The following is a 22564-nucleotide window of genomic DNA, read 5'->3' as shown; positions in this document are numbered from 1 at the left end:
CACGGCTTACCCCGTGGAAAAGAGGGAAAGAGCAGCAGGCACCACCTTCCCACACCTGGGGCGGTGGAGTGACCCCGCCGGCTTCCAGCAGCCCTACTTGGTGGGGAAAGTCCCACCGCGGCCTCTTCTCCTCCCCCTTTTCCTACCAAGCACAAGGGCCTGAGGGAGCAATGACATCAGCACCGCCCCTCCTTTACCTCAGCCGGCCGCGAGGCTGTGGGGCTGCGCATGCCGCCTCTCCCGCCCGCCCCGCCAGGGCGGGGCTCCTAGTGCCGCTCTTCCAGCGCTGGCAGCAGAGCGGTGGAGGCGGGCGGTTGTGCTGCACGGGTGAGTACTGCTGGTGCTGGGGGATGGCGGCCCATGGCCGACTCCGGCTCCGCGGGGGTACCGCTGCCGTTCGCGCTGGGGCTGCTCCTTCCTCTCGTCCTTGGCGGGGTGGAGGAAGAGACCGACAGACTCATCGATCCTGGCGCTGCGAGCGCTGTTGCCAGCCCGCCAGCGTGTGGGGGAGGGCAGAGTGGGAAGGCGGTGGGGTGAGCACCGCGGGGTCCCGGCGGCCTGGGCTCGCCCCGGGCTCCCCGAAACATGGGTGCCAGGCATCCCCCGCTCGGGAGGGGGCTCCGGCGGGGCTGGGGCGTGGAGCCGGGCACCTTTGGGGACCTGCCGCGGCGGGACGGGTCCGCGGCTCCTGGCGGTGGGGCGCGCTCTGCCGCTTCAGGGAGCCCCGAGGCCTCAGTTACCGGTTGTTCCTTCCACCCCGTCGGTGATAGCGGCGGTGACCGGTGAGCGACCCTGAGGGGGGCGGAGTGAAGCTTCTGCTTTTTGTTATCGGTGCTGGAAACTCTTCTGCCTCCCCGCAGGCCCCCGTTTCCTTTCTGCCCGTGAATCCGACCGTGCTCTTCAGCGGTTCGGTTTACTTTTCTTCTGCTTCGTTTCTTGCCCTCAACCTTTTGGTTGCTCTGACTCGCTGCTCTGCCGGTCTTTGGCTTGCTCCTCTATCCATGCTGCTCTCGCCGGTGTTGTGATGGAGCCTTTGTATGTACGCAAGCCCATCTGCTGCATTCCCCCGCTTTAGGCAAGTCACTTTCCAGCCCCCTTTTCTCCGTTTCTGTTGCAGACCGCTTTCCTTCCCGCTTAAGTGGTATTTCATAAGCCGTAACAAGTTCTCGTCCGACTTGATGAAGTCCAAACGTCTCGCTGTCGGTCTGTGGTGATAATTTTCAGGTTGAAGGGGTATTTCCTGGGCAGGGGGGAGTAAGGAGTTAGCCCTGTAGCAGCAGCTGCAGAGGGACCCGTGCTTTCCAGCAACAGAGGGATGTGGGAGTGGCAGCTACAGAGAGAACGCACGGATTTCTGATAGAAGTGCTATAATCTGTAGGAAAACCTGGTGACTGATAGTCTGTTCAGTGGGTGCTTTTTCTCCAGTCCCCTTTACCTTCCCCAGAGGTGAAGGTGGTGAGTGCCTTGGCTGCTTCTTTGTTAACATGTGAGCAGCACTCGCGGGTGTTCGTTTTCCGGTGACTCGAGGGCTATGTTCAGTGCTGGGTGACCGCCAGAAGGCCGAAGCGGGAAGCCAGGTAATGTGCGAAGTGGAAAGAAGCTGAGTGAGCAGGTCCTGTGCCTTAGAAAGGTGTTTAGTTAGTGCATATGGTCAGGTCACACTCTTGGAATGTCAGTGGCTCTGGAACTGGTGGGGTTCTTTTAGAGCACAATATTTTGTAGCTTTAGCTAAAACAAAACAAAAAAAAAAGGTATGGGGCTTGGAGTAACTTGAACTGCTGAAGCCTTAGTCCAGAAAGTTCATGCTTAGTTTGGGAAAAACTGACAACTCTTGATGAAGGCCACGAGGTTGATCAGGGGACTGGAGCACCTCCAGTATGAAGACAGGCTGAGGAAGTTGGGGCTGTTCGCCCTGCAGAAGAGAAGGCTGCGTGGAGACCTCATAGCAGCCTTCCAGTATCTGAAGGGGGCCTACAGGGATGCTGGGGAGGGACTCTTTATAACAGGTTAAAACTTAAACAGGTGAAGTTTAGACTGGATATAAGGAAGAAATTCGTTACTGTTAGGGTGGTGAGGTACTGGAATGGGTTGCCCAGGGAGGTTGTGAATGCTCCATCCTTGGCAGTGTTCAAGGCCAGGTTGGACAGAGCCTTGGATAACATGGTTTAGTGTGAGGTGTCCCTGCCCATGGCAGGGGGCTGGAACTAGATGATCTTAAGGTCCTTTCCAACCTAAGCCATCCTATGTTTCTTGGAGTATCTGCCCCAAAATCTTGTAGGGTACTTGCTTTGTTATCTTTTCAAAATGGTTGGGGGGGGGGGGGGGGGGGGAGGGAGGAGGGGAGGGAATGAGGTGGTTCCCAAACAGGAAATTATTTCTAAAGTGTTTGGTTTTGGTTTGTTGGTTTTGGGTTTTTTTTTGGTAAAGGACTTTTTGCAAAAGCCCACTGGTGGGGAAGACAGACTGGTGTTCTGTTGGAGCTCTTTGTTACTAATCAGACTGAAACTGTTTTCACCTGCCTGTGGAAGTATAATGTCTTAAAAGGTATTAACTAAAAAGGGGATTTTCTTAATGCAGTTCTTCTTTTCTCTCCTTGGCAAATTATTTACATATTGTTTAATGCTGTTCAGAGCCATCTTTAGGGTAAAGCTCTGCAATGCCTACTCTTTGTGATCTCCTGTCTACCATTTGTGTTACACAGAAACACTGGGGGAATGTATTGTATAAAAAGAAGCCTTCTAGCACTTAGTTCCCTGAAATTTCTGCAGCCTATCTCTTCCCATTTTCCTGTCTTTAAGGTCTCTTGTCTGTCATTACAGATAACTGTTCACAGAGTTTAGGGACTGGCTGAAGCAAAGAACTTCCATTGTGTACATGCAGAGTGGAACATCTGACTGTAATCCTTTGGGATAGGCTGCCCTGGAGGTTAGTGTGAAAATCTCCACTTCTTACTTGGCTGTTCCTTGTTTGCATTTTGTGACATCTGTTGAATTTGGGAAGAAAAAAAAAAGCCTTTTTTTTTTTTGGGGTAGTTTTGTTGGGTTCCTGTCCTCCCAGTTTCTTACAACCAGAGTAGGCCAGCTGGTGATGGTATGGCTGAGGTATGAACTCAGCTCAGTTTCTCACTGTGCACCAGCAGCGTGCTACACTCCACCAGTGCTGCCTGTGCAAGCTTGGAGTCTCTGCTCTTAGGAATTAGGTGTACCTGTACTCAGCACCAGGACACTGTGACTTTGGATAATGTAAGGGCCTTAAAAAGCCACTCTGAGCACCTTAACATTTCTATTGGTTTCCAAAAGGCTAAGAGCTGTGATGCATAAGTAGGGAAGGCTCATGTGAATCTGGGTACTCCGTGAGCACGCTCACCTGAAGTCAGCTATGCTGTGTTGCTTCTCTGTGTTTTGTGTCATGGGATGACTGTAGTCATCCACACTTGCCAAGACTCTGATCTGGAAGATCAAACAGATTATTTTCCCCTGTAACAGAATGAAAATGTTTAATCTGGAAGCAGACAGACACAGAAATCTAGTGACTGCTGATGTAACTGTGGAGGAGCAGCCACAAGGTGTTGGCTCCTTGATAAAGCAGCTCCTGTGGCTGCTGGGTATGAACTAACAAGCAGTAAGGGGTAGGGGAATCACCCTGCTCTGTGGTTCTTCTCTGCTGAAGGAATGGAGTGCAGATGAGGAACTGTGAACTGGTGGAACCTGCTTAATTAGTGAAAAAGCAGAATTTACCGGCAAATCTGGTATTTCTTCACCAAGTTCTTTCCTCTGCTTTTCTCTTAGCATTAGCTTTTTGTCTGTGTCAGGGTTTCTGGGGATGGAATTATCTTCATATGTGTGCTGTGCAAAGTACACAAAGTATGTGCAAACATTTCTAACTAGGGAGTTGAGCTCATGGCAGGTCAAAAGTGCAAGTTTTGGATGGCTTATCTTGGGGTTGGAGGGGGCTGGGTTCAGCTTTTCATTAAAACTCATTAGTAATGATCACAGAATGTGTGTAGTTGGTCCCTTCCCCAGAAATTTTACAAGTCTGAGTTTTATTTTGATTTGCACCACAGAAGGATAGGGGTGGGAGGAATGAAACAAGTTGAGTCACACAATGTCCCATCTCATTCTTTAGGTTTGAAAGCAACTTGTTAAGCTTCTGTAACTGCTTTGACTTGTATCAGATGTCTGTAGTGAACCATGTCCTGACACCCTGCTGTTAGTCTCATCTATATTGGGATGTGAACAGGAGCATAGTGGAAAGCCCAATGGCTTTCCCATCTGTTTGCTCGAACATGACACTACATGGAGGTGACAGTGCTTCCTGCCTGTGGTGGGCTTTGGCTGGACTGTCCTTGCTGGTAAGCATGAGGAAAGGGCTGTACGCCTCAACGCATGCTCAGAATGCTGCTCTTTCTCACTAAGAGAGGACAATGTCATTGTAGCTTTAAGCTCCCTTTACCCACCTGTGTTTTGCTCACCACTTTAAAATCTCAGAGCTTATATTTGGGTTCACTGAAGGTATGAACAAGGGAATTGGACTGTGTGTACAATCACTGCACACATGATTGCTGAATTTGTTTGTGTCTGCAAACCTGTTGTATTTCCTGATAAAACGCTGGAAAAAAGCCCTGACCTTTGGTCAGTTCCTAGTGCAACACTTGTTGCAATTTAGGTTGAATGGGCAATGCACAGGTTTCCCTAACATATTGGGCTGGTCTACTTCTTTCCTCCTTTGAAGGAGGAAACATGCCCCTTGGTAGTGTTCCTGGTGGTTTGGTGTAATTATTATCACACCATTTGATAAACAGCCATATAAAACAAATCCACTTAGATCAGCTGATTGCTGTATTTTGGTTTACTAGTCACTTCCTGGCTTTCAACATAACTTATGTTTCCTCCTAAGCTAAAATTGAAAGTGAAATAAATAGTTTACTTTATTTTGTGCACAGTCATGTGTTTTCTGCTAGTAAAATTGACACTTCTCACCATGCTTCTAGACCTGCATCGGAAGAGCCTGGAGCAGTGTTGAGTGGAAGATGGAGACATCTTGTAGGTTTGCCCTGGCACTGGGCATGTATGCTCCTGGTGGCAGCTGTTCTGTGCATCTGCTCTGAGTTTCCAAATAGCTCCTGCTGTGTTTCTTTGAAAGTGAATATTTTCTTAGCTGGGTATTGTTGCATCGAAAGTGTTTGAGAGATGCTTTCTTTTATGCTCACAGTGTTTGTGAGGCATTGCTGTTGGAAGTCTTTCATCACTGCTATGAATTCTGTTTTGAGTTACCATTGGTTTTGGCTACCTGGCTTTATGCACAACTTCTCTTTAAGGTTCTTGAGGACGTCTGGGCTCCTGTCTTAAGAGATTAGTTCAGGATGATTTTGATTTTCGCCACTGGCTTCATCAGTTTAATTATTGTGCCTAGAGTAGGAGGTTGCAATGCAATGTGGAGAGAATTCTCTGAAGGGCCAGTGTTGGGCCATCCTTCTGGGGATTGTCTCTCTGTACTGGTGCATCGTTATTTCATAAAAGTAAGGAACATAAGAGATGTTTATAGGACTTAATGTTTAGGTGGAAGGAAGCCTACATAAAATTCACATTCATGTTTTGGAGAAGCTGTCAAATATATTTGTATATACTTTCAGAGCAGATAAGCATGCAGCTGTGAAGATTTGTCTTTGTACCCCTTCTTCCGTAAGTGCTTTAAATGTTTTCTTTATAGTGGATGTGCCAAGTCTAATAAGGGGATCTCTCCACTGAAGTAATTCTGGGGAGTACCAGCAGTAAAAATCCTCTTGACAGAAAATTGTCCTGTGCCCTAAGCTGTTCCTTGGGAGCTTGTCAGCTGCTATCCTGGCTGTTGCATCTGTGAACTTGTTACTAAGCACCGGGCTTTGCTGAGGTTTTCTGACAATATATGGCTCCTTGGATGTGCATTCTCAAATGACCCCCACTGAATCAGTATTTAAACTTCATGCAGTGAGCATTTTTATAGCTTCTGTTCTTTTTAGAAAGCAGTGCAGATATTCATGGTACTTGTGAGTCTGGAAGAGGAATTTTTTTATCTAGTCATATGGCCTGAAGGTAACCAAGGGCAGAGAACATGACTGTTAGTGGCCACCTGTGTCCATGTAGCCATCTTTTTGATTATTTTTTATTATTTTTAATTGGCTTCCTACTTTGCTCACAAAGAAAAGCTTTGAGCTTTTCCTCTTTACTGTTGGTATGGGCTGTGAAATCATCCAAGTTGCAAGATGAAGTGGCATTCCTGATTTTCTGACTGATAGATGATCTGTGCTCAGGCTGGCACATAACAGTAGTACACGCATTAAAACTAAAACAAGGAGGGTGTTCTTGTCCTCTAGGTAGCATGGCAGTTACTGTACCCAGTTCCACTTTCTGAGGTCTCTTGGTTGGCAGTTCTTGTCAGAGCCTGCCAAGTGTCACCTACATCTGTCAGAGCCGCTACTGCCAAGTCATAAGAGACTGTCCTCTCTGCTTTGAGGACTGAGCACTTTGCTGCTCAACTGTAAAATTACGCAGAGTACAAGTGACTAGTGCTGATGCCTCAGCAGGGCATCTTCTAAATCTGGAAGCAAGACTTGCATTTCCGACTTGATGCTGTCACTTGCACATCAGTGGTGGCTGGAGTTTGTAAGTACCCCCGACTTACCAACATTACTGAGGAGCAACCTCCTTGCAATCTATTTGGCCTTCATTTGTAGTGTCAAAAGACTGGACCTGTGATTCTTCAGTCTTTCCCATTTTTCCAGTCATTTCCAAGAGGCAAATGGTAAGAATAGCTTGAATATAGCCTGTGAAAGTGTGGCATGGTTGTGTGGTAGCAGTTGGACTTGGGAATATAAAGCTAACCCAGTGAAGACCAGCAGTCTTCAAGGTTGATAATGCCTTTTCATCAGGGTTTGCTCTGCTTCTTCCCACCAGATCCTTGGGAAAGATAGAGGTTTTCTTAATATTGAGGAGGTGAGGTGCAGGATGGGCATACCTGACTGCAGTTACACTGTTCAGCACCAGAGGGGAAAAGCTAACGTTGGTTACACATCCAAAAATAACACTGCCACTGTGGCAGTCAAGATCCAAGTCTCATTCCTTCCTCTTAGCTGTGGCCATGCCCAAGATACAGAGATGTGCAAATTCCATTTGGGGCCAGCTCTAGTTAGCTGAATCTAAATTCCAGCTTGTTTGAACTGCAGGCTTTCTGCTGACTCATTTGTATCTGTAGGCTGGCAACAGTGTCGTCATGCTGCCTCCATCACTGGTCTGATACAGAAACCACAGTAATAAAAAGTTCCTGCCTATATTTTTTAAGACATACTAGTGATATGATTGTGTTCAATTTTGAGCCAAATGAAAATAAAGATTGATGAGTAAGTGGGATGTTTTTCTTGTAACAAGTCAAAGTACTGCCCTGATAGAAGATTGCTGCAATTCATGTCGTCATGAATAATGATCTTGGGCAGCCAAAATCCCTAACAAAAAGGCTAATCAAAACCTCTTTAGAATTGTCTACCAAAACTTTTCTTTCAAAAAGGAAAATAAAGCCACATCAAATGCACAGTGCAATATATTTTGAATTCAAAATTCACATCTGAGTTACTTAGTGTCTAAGCTGAGAGGTTCACTCTGTGGTAAGGCAGCATAAAGAAACAAAGGTGAAAATACCCTGGCTAAGGATGTAGTCAGAGAAGCATCCATGGGTGTTTGGTCTTTAAGCTCTCTTTAGAGTTTCAATGTCACTGGACAGTGGAAGATAAATACACTGAAACTGTTAGGAGCAGGGAGTATTTGGCATGTTTCAATGTATTTTTGCATCAAAGGCGTTATGAGCAAACTGCCTCTATTTTTTTAATTTTTTCTTTCCTTGATGGAATGATTGCTGGTGGCACTATTTGCATCTTAAAGGAGAATGCAATCAGAAGCTGGAAGAGAAAGAAAAGCTGACAGCCTCAAGTGATCAGCAGTACTGCTTGAGAGTAGCTGGGAGGGTGGATTTAAGCAATCTTGTGGTTCCTTACAAACAAGGTATGAAGCAAATAAAATCACAAGTGACTGGGGGATGGGGTTTGCCCTCAGCTACATATCTGCTGGTGTCTCACAGCATTTTGCTCATGACTTGTCAGTTTTGCTGCTTCTAAAATGAAGCTGTTGGTGTTGTAGCTTCCCTCTGAGGCAAATGTATGGAAAATGCCTGTAGTTTGGAAACTGTTCCCTATGGTGGGGAAAGTCCTAAGAAACTCCAAGCCAATAGCTTTGATATTAACCAGATGGCACCAAACCATCGCTTCAGTATCACATTAGTGGGTATATATGCATCTATGATTCTGTGATCTGCAGATGCACAGAGGGGCTTGTTCAGCTCATCCTTTCTTTACCTGGCTAATGTATGTCAGTGTCTCTGCTCCCCATTGCCCTGCTTCTCTTTCGGAAGTCTGGAATCAAATTCTACTTTTGGAGGACAGTGGGTCTCAGATGAGGCAAAATCTTGGGGCCTTTTAATTACTGTTACAGGCTGGCATATCCTTTGCAGGTGGTGGTGGGGACAGGTTTTCTGTTGGTATAACATCCTGTTTATTCATCGTGCCACTTTTGCAGATCAACAAGCTATCTTCACTTTTGCTGCCTGTTTTGCCTCTCTTTGCAAAGCCTGAAGTGCATGTGCAGCTGCTGTGGCAGTATTCAGGCTTTATTTGTAGCTAGGGAAATAGGAGGAAAAGCTCTGGTGTCTGCTGTTTAGTTTTTCTTGAGTTCATGGTCTAGAAATTGAGTATGGCAGGGTGATGGGGATTCCTTTGGGCATTTTTGGCTGTGTGATGTGGGATTTGCTTATACTGTTGTGACTTGAAGTGCTATGGATAGCATTCTGGCACGGCTTAGAGCATCTTAAACCAAGGAACTTAAGTCCATGGTACTGTTTCCCTTCCTCACTTTCCAGTAATGGCTGGTTATGTAAAGCAGCTGTGCCTGTGGCAAGTTTTCAGGAAGACAGTGAAATGGAGTGGGTTTGGCTTGATACATGGGTTTAAAATGTCAGGTAATACCAGGTGCCTTGGTTTTCCTACCTCTCAAGTGATGCCTGTTTTGTAAAGAGCTCTGAAGCTCAACAACGAGATGTTTGCTCACAAGATAGGTAAGAGCCACCAGATCCAGGAAGGGACAAATAGGCACCACTTTATTTCTTCAATAATGATGTCATCCTGACTGCCAAATATAAAGTTCTTGGCTTTGAGCTGCTAGGCAGAGAAAGCAGTGCAGAGGTTGGAAGGAGCTTCCTTGTCAGTGACTAATGCTTTATTGCACTTTCTGCTTTGGAGACTTTGAATTCACTCCCGACTCAAATGTGAGACCCAAAGACAAGTATCTTGACAACTCGCATGACAGCTCCATTGACTGATGGTGTGCCTGTGCAGGTGTTTGTATAGAATGTGATTCGGAATGCAGACAAGCTGTTGAATGAGTCAGTCCTATAGGTGTGTGGCTTTACTGGAAAAGTATGTTTTCCTAACCAGACTGTTTGATCCAGCTAAGAACAGTAACTCACAGGCTCAGCTGTGAGGAGAATGTGAAGGATCTGAGGGGGAAGCGGTGATAAGAAGAGGCATTATTCATAGGGTGGCTTGAGCTGGCTTAAAGATGTAACAGAAGCATGACAAAGGGGTGAAAGCTGTTTGGTGGCTTAGCCCTATTGCAGGGATTCTGGGACCTACTCCTGTTTATGGCAGCCTTAAGAGCTATTGAGAGTTCCCCCCTAACAGGTAACAAAATAATATCAGGTGATTCTTTCTGCCACGTGGAGAGCTTTTGAAGACCTGCTGGCAGTGCTTGGAGGTACAGCAGAGGCCCATGCTGGTTTTAGAGCAGGTGAAGCCTTGTATACTTAGCAGCTGTACTGTTCCCATGTCTAGCTCCTCACCTGGGAAAATTACATGTGTGCTTGCAGTCTTTGTTTTTGAAATCCATAGTATGTAGCAGTGGTACTGCATGGAGAACCTGGTTTGTTCTGTCTTCAGCACAACTATGGCCAGTGCTGCCTCTTTGCCCTAAGATGGCATGGCACCATCAGCAAGAGAGGAGTGCTAAACAGTGGACATGACTCCTTCCTAACTTACCCCTCCCAAAACTGCAAGAGCTGATTCAGTGGTGTGCGAAGAGATGCAGGTGGGGAAGAGACCCATGAAGTGCAAATCATGTTGCAGTCTTGCCTCTCCCTCTCTTCTGCGCTACAACCTTCCAGTGCTATCTCTCCTTAGCACCTGGAGTTGGGGGGTTTTGACCTTGTCCTCTTGTGTTGCCACCCCTCACTAATGGGCAACAGCTGGGAACAGCTGCTCTGCTGAGTTATTTGTAAGATTTAAAGGCTAATACAACATGGAGATGAGAGGAAGAAGATGGGACAGCAGACCTGAAGGACATGTGTTGCTGGAGGAGAGCAGTACATAACCGTCTCTCAGGATGTACTCAGCCTACTCTAAAAAGTCGTGATTACCTTGAGGGAAGCCTCCACAGAATCAGTCTTGTGAAAATTGGTATGTGTGGGGAGGGATGGGGTCTGTCCTTCTGACCTGACAAGAGGCTGATAGATGTGCTTTGGCTGTAACTATGTTTACTTCACGTATGCCTTTCCACAGTCCCATATCCCAGCACAGTGTTGAGTGAGTTGGAATGGACATGCCCCACAGTGACTCTTTAGAGCTATTTAAGGGTCCTAAACTTGTGTTTAAAATGCCATCTGTGGGTTTTTTCCCTTAAGGAAATGGAAAGAACGGATCCAAAAAACTGGTTGTAGCCTTATCTGGTTAACACTTTAAGGCATCTTGTGGTTTCTCAGAGGCAGCTGCTATCACATGGAACTTGCTGTATGAGTGAATTGAAAGTGTGAAAAGGAATAATGAATTAAAATTAGTCAGTATTTCAATTTAAAAAGAAAAATTCATACTCCATTATAGTCATTCGAAGACTTTCTAAGGCCCTAAAGCAACCTTAGCAAATGCTCTAGTTTCACTCTGAATCTGAATGCAAATGGTGTTTGTAACTTTTATCTCATGTTTTCATTCTCCAGCTAAAGATTCTTTTCCCCAATATGAAGACCTTTTCCATCCCCCAGAAAAGGTCTTAATCTGATCTAAAGCTACCAGGTTTCTAAAGTCACATGCGGTGGCTTCAGCATGATGATGACATTTGACTCTTTGGGGTTTGCTTCCTAGGGAGCCAGGTTTTTGACATTCCATAAGGAATTTTGCTTCTCAGAAGGAATGTTGTGACTATCCAAGCCTTTGCTTTGATGGAAAGTAATGACCTAAAACTATACCTGCATTGTAGTGGGGAGTCATTTTGTGGTGTGAGAGAAATCCTATTTCCTGTTCTCTGCTATGTTTCTGAACACCCAAGCAGGGCTTTATTGCCTCAGGGTTGGAACCTGTCAGGGACTTCCATTGCGTGGGTGGTGCTGCTTTGATCCAGGGAATTCAGTTCATTATCATCATCAAGCCTTCCTGTCATAATTTTTTGCCATGTAAGTACTTTGGAGGGTGGTGGATTTTTCATTGCTCTTTTTTTTTGTCTTTGCTAATGTGCCCTAGAGGCCAAACTTGCAACTGGTTTAAATAACTATTTCTGTGGCATTGCCCCAGGAGTGGCTGACATTACATAGAGCTGAGGTGATCTGCTGAGAACAAGGGAAGTACTGCATGTAATACAGGCCTTTTCCATTGCACACCCATTAACAGTGCAGCAGTTACCCTAGCAGGGCATTTCTGTCTGCATTGAGGCCCCTGTTGAGGTGTTTTACTTTTGCAGGGCACCCAGGGAGGATGTTTCTGCCAAAACCAGCATACAAGTCTCTGCCTCTCTTTGAAAAGTAGAAGTGCTTTTAAAACACAGTGTTTCAGTCTGTAGATACTGACAGGCACCTTTCCTGCCCATTTCCAGGAACTGATGTGAGGAACATGCACAGGCAGAGATAGGCTCTGTCTGCTGTGTCCTGCCTCTGCAGGGCTAGCTATATAGGCATGCCTAGAACAGATCTGGGTCTTTTTGACTTGCATTTTCTGCCCTGGGAAGGAGAAGTGTGCCTCCCTTCCTTCCCATACTGGAGTGCTCTGTGCAGAGAGTGGGAAAAAAGGCAATAGTGTGTTTCTGTTTGCCCCTTTCATGAGTGTTTGGACTGAACCAAATTAGTTTCCTAGCAGTGTGAAATAGTGACAAAAAATGTGGAGAATGTGGGGTTTAAAGCCACGTTTAAATGTTCTGAGCATTCCTTGGAAAGATGTGGCATGTGACAGACTCCCTAAGGGAGTGTTTTGACTTTGGTCTCTATTCCATCCTTTAGCTGTAAGATTTCACTGGTCCCTAGCACAGTTTGGCCAGGTTTGGGTGCAAGAGGCTGTGCTATAGAGCGTTTAGTGAGTGAGAAATCTCTTTAGTGTTACGTCAGTTTCACCAGTGCATCTGACCACTTGTGTGCAACCTGCAGCTGTAGTTGCTTGTGGTCCATCACACTTCTGCCAGGACCATGGGAGAGCATCTGACCCTCTGTGTACATAGTGTGGTGCGAATAGAGGATGGGGCAGCTTCTTGAGGAGATGTGTTCAGCCTGTACTCACATTGCAAAGCCAGCTGGCTGTTCCCAGCCAGAATTGGCCAGCATGGGTTAATGTGACCACCTGTGGAGTGCTGTTGTGGTCCCACATGAAACTTTTGGTCTTTTTGGTATAGGCTGGAGCTGAATGGGCAATGGGTTTCAAGACAAATGGGATGTGGTCAGCAGAGGCTCAATGCTACATCAGGCTTCCTGTGGGCTAAGCCACAGTGGTTCAGGAAGTGGTGTTTAACTCAGCAGGAATTAGTATCAAAGGATATCCATTGTTTACTAGGTGTAGCGTGCACACCTCCTTTTTGGGCTGAATTACTCTGAAAATATTACATATCAAACCAAAATATGTGCAAATGGAGGCTTTGCCTGGCTCACAGGAATGTTGCTGATCTGGATGACTCCTGAGGAGTTTGCACAAAGCCAAGGCCCTGCCACAGGTGTACTGCTAAAATCCCCACTTCACTCTTAATCTCAGGAATTCTGTCTCAAGTTCTCCAACCTCCATTAACGTCTGTGTCTCCTCCAGCAAAGCCAGGCCTGAGAGAAGGGGCACCCTGACTTGTTTCAGAGCACTGTCAAGTCCTGGAGGAGAGGACAGAGAGGACTCCACTCTACCCCAGCCAGCACACTCTTTAGGGCAGAGGTGAGTAGCAGCAGCAGGGACTTGAATGGAACAGAGAAACACAAAGCAGCAAAGGCTAAGCCTAAGGCTGTGTTCTAGGAAGCTATTAGTCTGATCTTACAATTAAATGTAAAAGGAACTCGTGGCTAAAAGGCTGCCTGTGGGCTATTGTGTGTTTAGACATACTTGAGAATGGTGCGTTGGATTTATAAGAGCCTTTGAAAAGTTGAGAAATTCATGGTCTCATGAAATTATTATTGTGGTTTCCTTCAGAGTTTGAATTCATTTGTGCTTTTACTTCCTCCCTTTTTTCCACCAGCACACTTAGTTATTTAACATGTTTGTGAGGGGTTGTTACAGTGAAATAGGATCATTCATCACTAGCCCAGGTCTCTCATAGCAGCGTGTCTGTTAGGGGTCCTTGGTGCTTTCACCCTGGTTTTGGTCAGAAGTTACATGGTCACAATAGCTGCATAGCAGCCAAGTTATTGCCCTTGGTGAAGAAGGCCTGGTGGATAGATGCTGCCCACTTTCGGCTAGGGTGCTGCTCATCAAGAGTTGAAGCCAACTTGTACAAGAGACTTCTGTGTGCGGTTGTGGGACTGCTGCATCTAAGGCAGAAAATCCAAGGAACATAAACAGGATTGGTACCCTTCTCTGCCGTGGCATTTGTTAGGTGGCCTTGTGTTACTCACCCTTGCTGTGCTGCTCTTGCTAATGCCTTTCTTGCCCTGGGACTCCTTGTAACAGATGTGTGACTACTTGGGCTGCTGATCTGACCCAGCCATCAGCTGTGCTTGGCTGGATGAGGAGGAAGCACTGTGCTCCTACCAGCTCCACTTTGTGGATGAGGGAGGCCACCCTCTGCACCATGTCCCTTCCCTCCCTACATGCCTCTTCCCTTTGGTACTGCCCAGCCACAAGGCAGGCCAAGGGTTGTCAACTCTAAGCATGCACCATAGGGGCAGAAGTGCTTGTGACCTCAGTCCTGTTTTCTCCCTCCTTCCTAGCAGGCCTCCCTGGAGGCTCAGCAGAGTTGTGTTCATGTGACTAGAAGCCATTGATGGCACTTGGTCCAGCCTTCCCTGTCCCTAGATATTTGTTGGAGAAAATACTGAAATAAGCTTGAGTACATACATGTATCCCCACATGGGGGTGAGGGAAGTGCACTTGAAGTGCTGCAGATGTGTGGCAACGTCAGCTGCGTGTTTCACTTCAGAATATACTGCTGTGCACTGAGACTCAGCTGCTCTCAGTAGGTACTCAGGAACTCCACTGTAATAACACTGCTCTCCATTCCAGCCTCTGGCACTATGGAGGATTGTCCCTCCCTTTCCCAGCACCATCTCTTGGCTTTAAAGCCCCATTTGTAGGTTATGTTGCACCATTGCCTCACACGTGGCTGTGGCAGGAAGAAGTTTCATGCCCATCATTGATGTGAGTAAAACCTTTCTTGCTGGGACATTTGTGTTTTCCTCAGTCTTTTTTTTATGGCTGCCAGTTTGTGATTGGCAGCTCTCCAGAAATATGGATATGCAGCACTAGAAAGGTCATTTTCCATGAGACATGGCTAGACCCATGAGCACTGCTGTAAGATGAGGGGTTATGGGAAATTTCACCCTTTTTTTCTGTTTTGCAGGGCAGGAACTTCTAGTCTGAAGCAGAGGGTGAAAAGAGCTGCGCTGTCTCGAAATCCATCATGGAACAGGTTAGATTCATATGTGACTTGAGTCAGTGGTTCTCTTGTGCACTTGTTCCAGGGTACCTCAAAGGGTGTAAGTCCTGAAGTGATGGCTCATATCCTTATCTTCAGAGTTCCTGCAGGAGCCCTGACACTGCTCTGAATAGAGACAAGTGGATGGAACCACCTAGTTTGCAAGCTGTGTCCTTGGGAGAAGTGTGATGCTCCTCCTTTAAACTGTAGGCTGGAAATGTAGTTATTTAAGAGACTACAATGTTTATGATAAAGCTATGAACTACTAAAACTCATAAATTAATAGACATACTCACTGATCATGTTATTGCAATTTTGTGCAATATCAAACAATTATGATGTTACTGTTTATCACACTTGAATCTTAATTACATTGAACTGCTGTGGAAATGTTTATTGTGCTCCCCACCCCGCCTAGTGTTAGGATACAACTGTAATGCTCCTTGCTCTGCTCTCCTACAAGCCTTTTGAACACAAACCTGGTGACTAGTCCAGTGGCTTGTTCAGAGGGATTGCTACTGGTGCCCTGGTGAGCTTGGGTCACCATATGAGCTTCACTACTGTATGTAAATGTCCATGCTCAGATCATGGAAGATGTGCCTTCTGTTGATCTTTGATCATATGCCTTATTTTCCATTTGCTTCTGCTTCTGGACTTTTTGTTGTCTTTGCTCCTCCTTATTTCTACCCAGTCTCCTTTCAACTAAACAACCCATCCTCAATTACTTTTTATGTGCTTGTCCCAGTTTTGGTGCTGTTGCCTAGGCAGTATGGGTCCTGGATGATATTATTCATATGGTTATGTAGCTAGAGGTGGCCTTGCAAGGTTCTGCTCCCCAAAAGGTACCCAAAACTCCTTTTCAATTATCAAGCTCATCCTGACTGCATATTTATCACCCTCTGCAGTTGGCAAGACAAGCCATTTTACCCCTGATTTTCTTCCCAAGTTATATTTAAGCCCAAGCATTATCTTATAGGCAGACAGCCTGCATACCAGAGTAAGGATTCTTTTTTTCCTCTCACTTTTTTCCTGTGCTTACACAACATCCTGCTCTTAGATGTTTAAAGTTATTAGATAGTTGCCTGGTTGTGTACAGAGGCTTTAGTTGGCTGTGAGCCCCTGTGTTCCAGTGAGACCTCTTGCTCATATGGTCTGCCTCAAGGATCTCCTCAAGCTAACTAATTTGGGCACTCTGTGCTGTTGTGCTTGAAGGCAGTGAGATGTGTGGCTGCAGGGGCAGCATGTGCATGTACTGGGGAGGGGATGTGCCAGGGTAGATGATACCAGACCCCAGTGATCTGCCATCTTGCCATCACTACTCTTGTGAGCAGCTGCTGGGCTCTCTACAGGGAAGTGAACAGTTTTACTGTGGAACTAGTTGAGATTCCTTTGAAGAGGCAGAAGAAATGTGAACCTTGGGGTTTTTTTCAGCCTTGTGCTGTTATCTCTGTTTTCCACCCTGTTACTGCTATGCTCTGATTACATTTAAGTGGGAAGCTGCTGGCTTCATTATGCACAGGAAGTAGAGTACCCAATTATCAAAGGCAGGGGTGAAAACATTCCAAACACAGATGTCTGAACAGGGAGAAGTGGGTGGCTAGTGCTGAGTACACATCTGTTTCAAAAGAGGAACTCTGATCAGGGCTTCTGTCATTGTCACAGCTGCAGATCTGAGGAGGAGGTGAGTTGACTTTTCCAGCACAGGTTTGTAAAAGCAGAGCTATCCATCATTCACCATCAGGCAGTTCTGTGTGGGTGCACGTTCAGGAGCTGGTATGTATTTGCTGATGTCCTGTGGGCTCCCTGGCTAATGCTGCTCAGGATGTCCAAAGGAGGCCTGAGAAATGTGTTCAGGGTTGGAAAATGGACTATGTGTAGACATTTTGAGTGGGACTTTTCCTAGGTATGGGCATAACAGTGATTTCTTTTTTTTTTCCTTCTGTTTAAGATCAATGGATCTGTCCAGATGGAGCATGCACTGCTGTACACCTTCCTGGAGGTATCCCCTGACTGTAAGTTCAGGGAGCAACTGCATTCCCTGCAAAATGAGTGGTTTCAATGCCAATGTGACTACTCCGATGATGATGCAGAACTTCAGACTGATGGCAATCAGAGCGGGCAAATGCGGAACGGTGAGCCAGGTGAGAGCTCTCTCCTCTGTCCTACATGATCTCTGAAGGTGGTGGTGGCTTTTACCATTTTCGCATCTTTACTGCTGGTCGGTTTTGGAGGAGTGATGTTTTCCTCGTAGAGGAACTTCACAGTGTGGCAGCTGGTGGTGGTATTGGTTGGGAGTTTAAGACAGCTAGTGCTTAGCACTTTATATCCACATGCATTTCTAAAGCACGCATCACCCTGGGGTTTGTCTGTAGCACATCAGGCAGTGCCACAAAGCTGGTACTAGTGATAACTGACCTCAAGGAGCATGATATTAAGCAGTTAGGCCTCACACTGCTCCTTGGACAATATCAGTGTTAGTGCTAGGGTTTTGGAACAACTTTTGTCTGGTAGTGGGTGAATCCCTTTCTGCTCTACCAGCATGGTACAAACTGATGCTTAGATAGTTTCTGGTACCGTTCCTGCTTTAGTAGTGATCTGCAGGATGACTGTTGCCCCCTGCCCATGATATGTCAGCTGGCACATTGACCTCAGCCTTAAGCAGGGTGAGGAGGAAGTGCTAGAGTAAATAATCATCCCTCACAAGTCTGCATAGGTCTTGTGCACCAGCTGACAATGGGGATCTCTGCCTAAAGGAAATGGGACAAGGAGTAATGGCTTTTAACTAAAGGAGGGTATATTCAGATTAGATACAAGGAGGAAATTCTTTATGATGAGGGTGATGAAACATTGACACAGGTTGTCCAGAGAGGTGAGGGGAAACATTCAGGTTGGATGGGGCTTTGATCACTCCAGTCTAATTGAAGAGATACATCCCTGCTTACTGCAGGATGAGTTTGGACTAAATGACTTTTAAAGGCCACTTGCAACCAAAACTCATCTATGAGATGGTGCTTAAAGAGACAGTAGTTACTTGGAAAAAAGCCTGTGGTCTTTTCCCCTCTCTGGGCAGGGTGATGGCTGTACCTGTCCTGTGCAGACTGTGGTTGGAGATGTTCTAACCTCTCCTGTGGCTTTTTTGGGTCAGGGTGAGGCTGCACTCCACCTAAACTACAGATAAAAACCTGTTTGCACACTGTCTCTGGTAACCAAGTCAAATGCACACAAGGGAGTGTAACTGTTGTGAATGCCCTATGATGGGGGGGTGGGAAGGAGGTTGTAGTGGAGATGGACAAAAAGTTGACCTGCACTGAACCTTGTCTGACTGCAGCCTGTGAACTAAATCCTGCTGTATGTGTTGGCAGCGTTTGACCCTCGGGTACATGACGAAGTTATCCGGCTCATTGCTGCTCAGCTTGCTGAGGCTGGAGACAAGTTTGATAAAGAAATCAAAGCAAGAGTAGTAAATGATCTAGTGCAGCACTTTCTGAACGAGAATCTCTCTAGAGAGGTGAGTGAAAAACAGCCTGACTAGCAGTTCCCCTTTCAGATGTGCATCCTTCTTGCTGTGACATGAAGAATTTGCAAGCTTGTTGCTTCAGTCTTTGCTAGTTTGCTGGGGCAGTTATTGCCATCTTAAAATTCAGCCCAAACACCTTTGAAGCTTTGCTAGGGGTAATGCTGCATCCTGTGGCAGCTGTGACCCAGCAAATGAGGTTACTTGGGTTCATTTTCTTTCTGTAGATGGTGAAATAGAGGTAGTTGTGGAAGAGGATTGACTTTAAGAGGTATTTTGTCCTCATTTTTGTTGGCCCAATGGCTTATCTTTTGAAAATCAACCATCTGTTTAAGGCTTCAGTATTTGTCCCTAAAGGTTTGTGACTTTGGTGCTGAGTCCCTCATGTTTGCTGTTCATTATGTGGGTAGAATATGAGCAGTTTTAGTGCCAGAAGCTTGACTTGTGCTTCTCAGTGCACACTGGAAGGACAGCAAATATTGAGACCCTATTCTGGTGCCATAACTGTTTAGCTCAGGGGCTATCAGTGTTGGGAGCAGCAGTGGGTTTTGGCCTGGGAGGGTGACCTGCTAAGGAGGCCTCTCTAGGTGGCAGCTCCACTCTGTGTTGCAGTTGCTTTTCCACTAATACATGTGATACAGTCCCTGGCCCAGCATCTTATGTGTCTCACTGCTCTGCAATGGAAGTTGCTTGAGGTCCCTTGTGTTAGACATCCCTCTATTATTTTTAAAGACTGGGTCCACAACTGGATCAAGAGTCACAATTTGTTTCTGCAGAGCTATTTGGCATCTTCAAGGTAACTGTGGCTTTCTTGCTTGTATGTCTTTCTCTGCCTGTCATGAGGTTTCCTATGATCTACAAGTTAATGCTCTGTTTGAATTGAGGGTCTGCCTTCTTGCTGAAAAGTTGGGTTTTAATGACTTAACAATCTTCTGTGTGTGGTTTTGGTTTGGGATTTGTTTTCGTGTGTGTGCGCTTCTGGGTGTTTTCTACTAGGGTTTATGACCTGCACAGACTAATTACAGCACAGTCTGATCATTCCCCACTCCTGCTGTCTTGTTCTCCACTCACTAAGTTTCAGGCCCTCAAATATACTGTCTAACCTTTCAGTCTTTGATAAGGCTGAGACAAACTGAACTTCTGACCAGGTGGACCTTGCTTTTCCACATGAGTAGTGTGGTTAACTGTGTGCATAAGCATACTGTCCTTCTTGGGAAACTGATCTTGAGCAAGGCAGTGTTCATTGCATGCTTGGACACCTTCTCTAGCTCCTCCCTGTGTGAAGGCTTTTCTGTGAAACTTGTATTGCCTTCTTGCCAATCCCCATCTTAGCTTGTACCTCCTAATCTTCACTATTGAAGGTGGGTTACCCTTTCCCAGGAGCCCCAGGATTCCTGTGCCCCTTCAGGTCTTGGCAGACCAGGTACTAACCCTGGGGAGGAGGGGGACTGCTGCACCCAGAGTGTGTAAGGTTCTATCCAAGTTTTCCTGCGGTATGTGTGTTGTGTCTGTTTGTCTTGGGTCAGAGATGGTCATCCTTATTGCAGTCCAGGATGTGTGACAGGCTGGTGGCTGCTTCTGCAAGGAAATGGAGCAGCATCCTGTGGAATGCTGGAACAAACACATTAATTACCAGCACAGTGCTGGCAGGCTCACTGAGACCCCTTTCTCCCTTCCTTCCATGCAGGAGATAACCCGGCACATGTCCGAGGCAGTGGAAGGACTTGCACGAGCCATCCCCTCAGATATGGAGCAGGAGAAAGCCATGTTGGTGCTAGCAATGGTCTTAACTAAAAAAATTGCCAATACAGCGCCCTCCCTTCTGCATCGTGTCTTCAACACCACTGTGAACTACATCAGCCAGCAGTTTCACAACTACATTGCCAGAATGGTGAGTGCTGGGAATGGCAGTCCCTGTGTGCTGAAGGAGGAATGCTTGAGGGGGTCATGTCACAGCTTCTGTTTTCCCCACTCACAGCAGCTGATAAACAGAGGGGCAGAGAAAAGAGATGTGATTGCTCCTCTCCTCCTTGCAGTCTCTTCGGGGAGCTGTGCCCTTCAGACTCAGGTTAATCATGCCTGCAGGGAAGGAAGGCCGGACCTCAAACTCGGTGGCTGCCTTTTCCAAATGTCAGGGCCTGAGGTCTCTGCTTTTGGCCTCCCTAGAGCTTAGCACAAATGGATGGGGAAGAGAACTGCCCCTGAGAAAAAGCACCGACAAAGGAACACTGGCAAATGGCAGCTCCCTTCTGATTTTCTGTTGCAGCCACAGCATAGGTGGGAGGATGAACAGCCAGCAGTCCAGCCAGGATGGAGGCTAGGGCATTTGGTCCCAGGTTCAGTAACTAACCTACCAGGGGAAGGGAGAGAGGGCATGTGCATGAAGACATACTATTAAGGTACTTGAGAGCAGTCAGGGCTGTGATCCTGCTGCCCTGGGGAGCAGTGGTTACCCAGCTGTGGGGTGCTGCAGGATGCTCCTGCGCTGCAGCCTTGCTATAGTGTTGGCAGCAACCTGCAGAGGGGACCAGCTCGCCCTGTGTCATGAGACCAGGGAGCTGCCTGCTACAGGTCTTTGCCAAGCATGGTGTCACATGAGGTGTCACTGAGCACTGTCCTCAGCTTAGTTCAAGGGTGCTGAGTTATCCCAGAGACAAGTCACCAATGTCATTCTGGCCCTCATGCTGCTTTACTTGGAGTGCTGGGCAGGGAGGGCAGGCAAAGGGCTGCTGGCTGTCCACCACTCCAATGTAGTTGCATCAGGAGGGGAGCAGAGGTGGGCACCAGGGACTGTTCCCCTGGGACTGATAGCCCCATTAGCACAGGAAGGGGGTCTGAGGGGTGGTGGCAGCACAGCAGGTGGCAGAGGTGAGCATGGTTGGTGGTGCTGGAGGCTTGCAGGAGCTGCCTGGCCCCTCAGGTGGGTGGCTGGGCACAGGATGGCTTTCCAGCTACTCTGCTGTTAATACGGGTTCTGTTCTGTCTTCCCCTAGATGCGTGAGTGACCTCTCCAGCCCTCCATGTGGAGAATGTGCATTCCTGAAGACTTTTTACTTCTCTTCATGTATGCCAATTTCTGCTCTTACATAAGATACAGCTGTGAAAGGAAAGGCAGAGCTTCAGTAGGTAGGCTTTTGTAGAGTAGCACAGCACTGATGGTAGCGCCAGCTCTGCCATGCCTGCAAGGAGTAGTTCTTGCCCTCTCTCATCTTAAAATAGGGTATTTTCTTTTATTTCTTAGCAGTAGCAGACTTCATGCAGACCCTGCCTTGTGCCTCTAGAGGAAATGCTAGGGGCACAGAGCCTGCCCTCTCAGTAGTTTGTTTTCTAATCAGCTGTGGCATTTTCTTTAGTTGTTCTCTTCCCAGCCCTGCTCCTGGTGCTGCAGCTGAGCCATGAGTGTTAACTGTTCCCAGGAAGGCCTCAGGATGTAGAACGGGTGATTGATCAGTACAGGCCGTGGATGGGGTGGAGAAACAGTCAGGTCTGGCTCAGTGGGGAGCTGGCAGCAAGGGGAAACAACCCTAAAGGAGGTGTTGGGCCAGGGAAGGCTGAAGTAAAGGTACTTCTGTATCTATCACCATAAACCTATGCTTGCTTGAAAATCAAATGAGAAACTAAAAGGCAGGGGTAGGTACAGGGCAAATTCTGCTGGGGAATGCAATCTGGATATGCTTGAGGAAAGGTGTTTAGCTTTAGCAGATCCTGCTATAAACAGAAACAAGGTATCAGCCTTGGGTCAGGAAGAGTCAGTGGCATCTCTTGTGAGTGTATTGCAGTCACATCTCAGGTTCAACAAACTTGGACTCAGGATGTTTGATATGTACCTGTCATCACACACATGGTGGCAAAGGCTTCACCTGTGATTCAGCTGCCTCAAATTTTGTAATGTTGTAAATATTTTGTAGGGTTTTTAACTTAAATAAAATTGTCAGTTCTCGTGACAGTACAGCTCTTCATCTCAGTTTCCACCTGGATTTATTTTCGCTGGTACTAGTCTTTTGTGCAGGTACTCATGACATGTCTCTCATTTACTGCTGCTTATGGTGGAACTCTTGCTTCTGGCCTTGTGTAAGTAAAACCACAGTTTTTCTTCCTTCTGGTGCCTGCACTGGAG

The 22564-nt window shown here is 46.7% G+C and overlaps 1 protein-coding gene across 5 annotated transcripts; it reads left to right on the top strand.

Moving 5' to 3' along the window:
• Positions 1 to 202: 202 nt before the first annotated feature.
• BID (BH3 interacting domain death agonist) lies at positions 203 to 22406 on the top strand. 5 transcript variants are annotated; one of them, XM_034063264.1, is made up of 8 exons: positions 203 to 327; positions 2820 to 2925; positions 13124 to 13240; positions 14859 to 14927; positions 16882 to 17074; positions 18296 to 18441; positions 20135 to 20338; positions 21441 to 22406. In XM_034063264.1, exons 4-8 carry the CDS (start codon positions 14919 to 14921, stop codon positions 21450 to 21452), a joined length of 564 nt encoding a protein of 187 aa, XP_033919155.1. In that variant the 5' UTR covers positions 203 to 327; positions 2820 to 2925; positions 13124 to 13240; positions 14859 to 14918; the 3' UTR covers positions 21453 to 22406. The 5 variants fall into 5 exon arrangements, with proteins under 5 accessions (XP_033919155.1, XP_033919157.1, XP_033919156.1 ...); XM_005144408.3 differs by lacking the exon at positions 203 to 327 and adding an exon at positions 1163 to 1203; XM_034063266.1 differs by lacking the exon at positions 13124 to 13240.
• The last annotated feature ends 158 nt before the right edge of the window (positions 22407 to 22564 follow it).

The sequence above is a fragment of the Melopsittacus undulatus genome, chromosome 5 (assembly GCF_012275295.1).
Source record: "Melopsittacus undulatus isolate bMelUnd1 chromosome 5, bMelUnd1.mat.Z, whole genome shotgun sequence".
NCBI classification, from domain to species: Eukaryota; Metazoa; Chordata; class Aves; order Psittaciformes; family Psittaculidae; genus Melopsittacus; species Melopsittacus undulatus.
The sequence above is the reverse complement of the archived record's forward strand: the minus strand, read 5'-3'. Positions and strand labels throughout refer to the sequence as shown.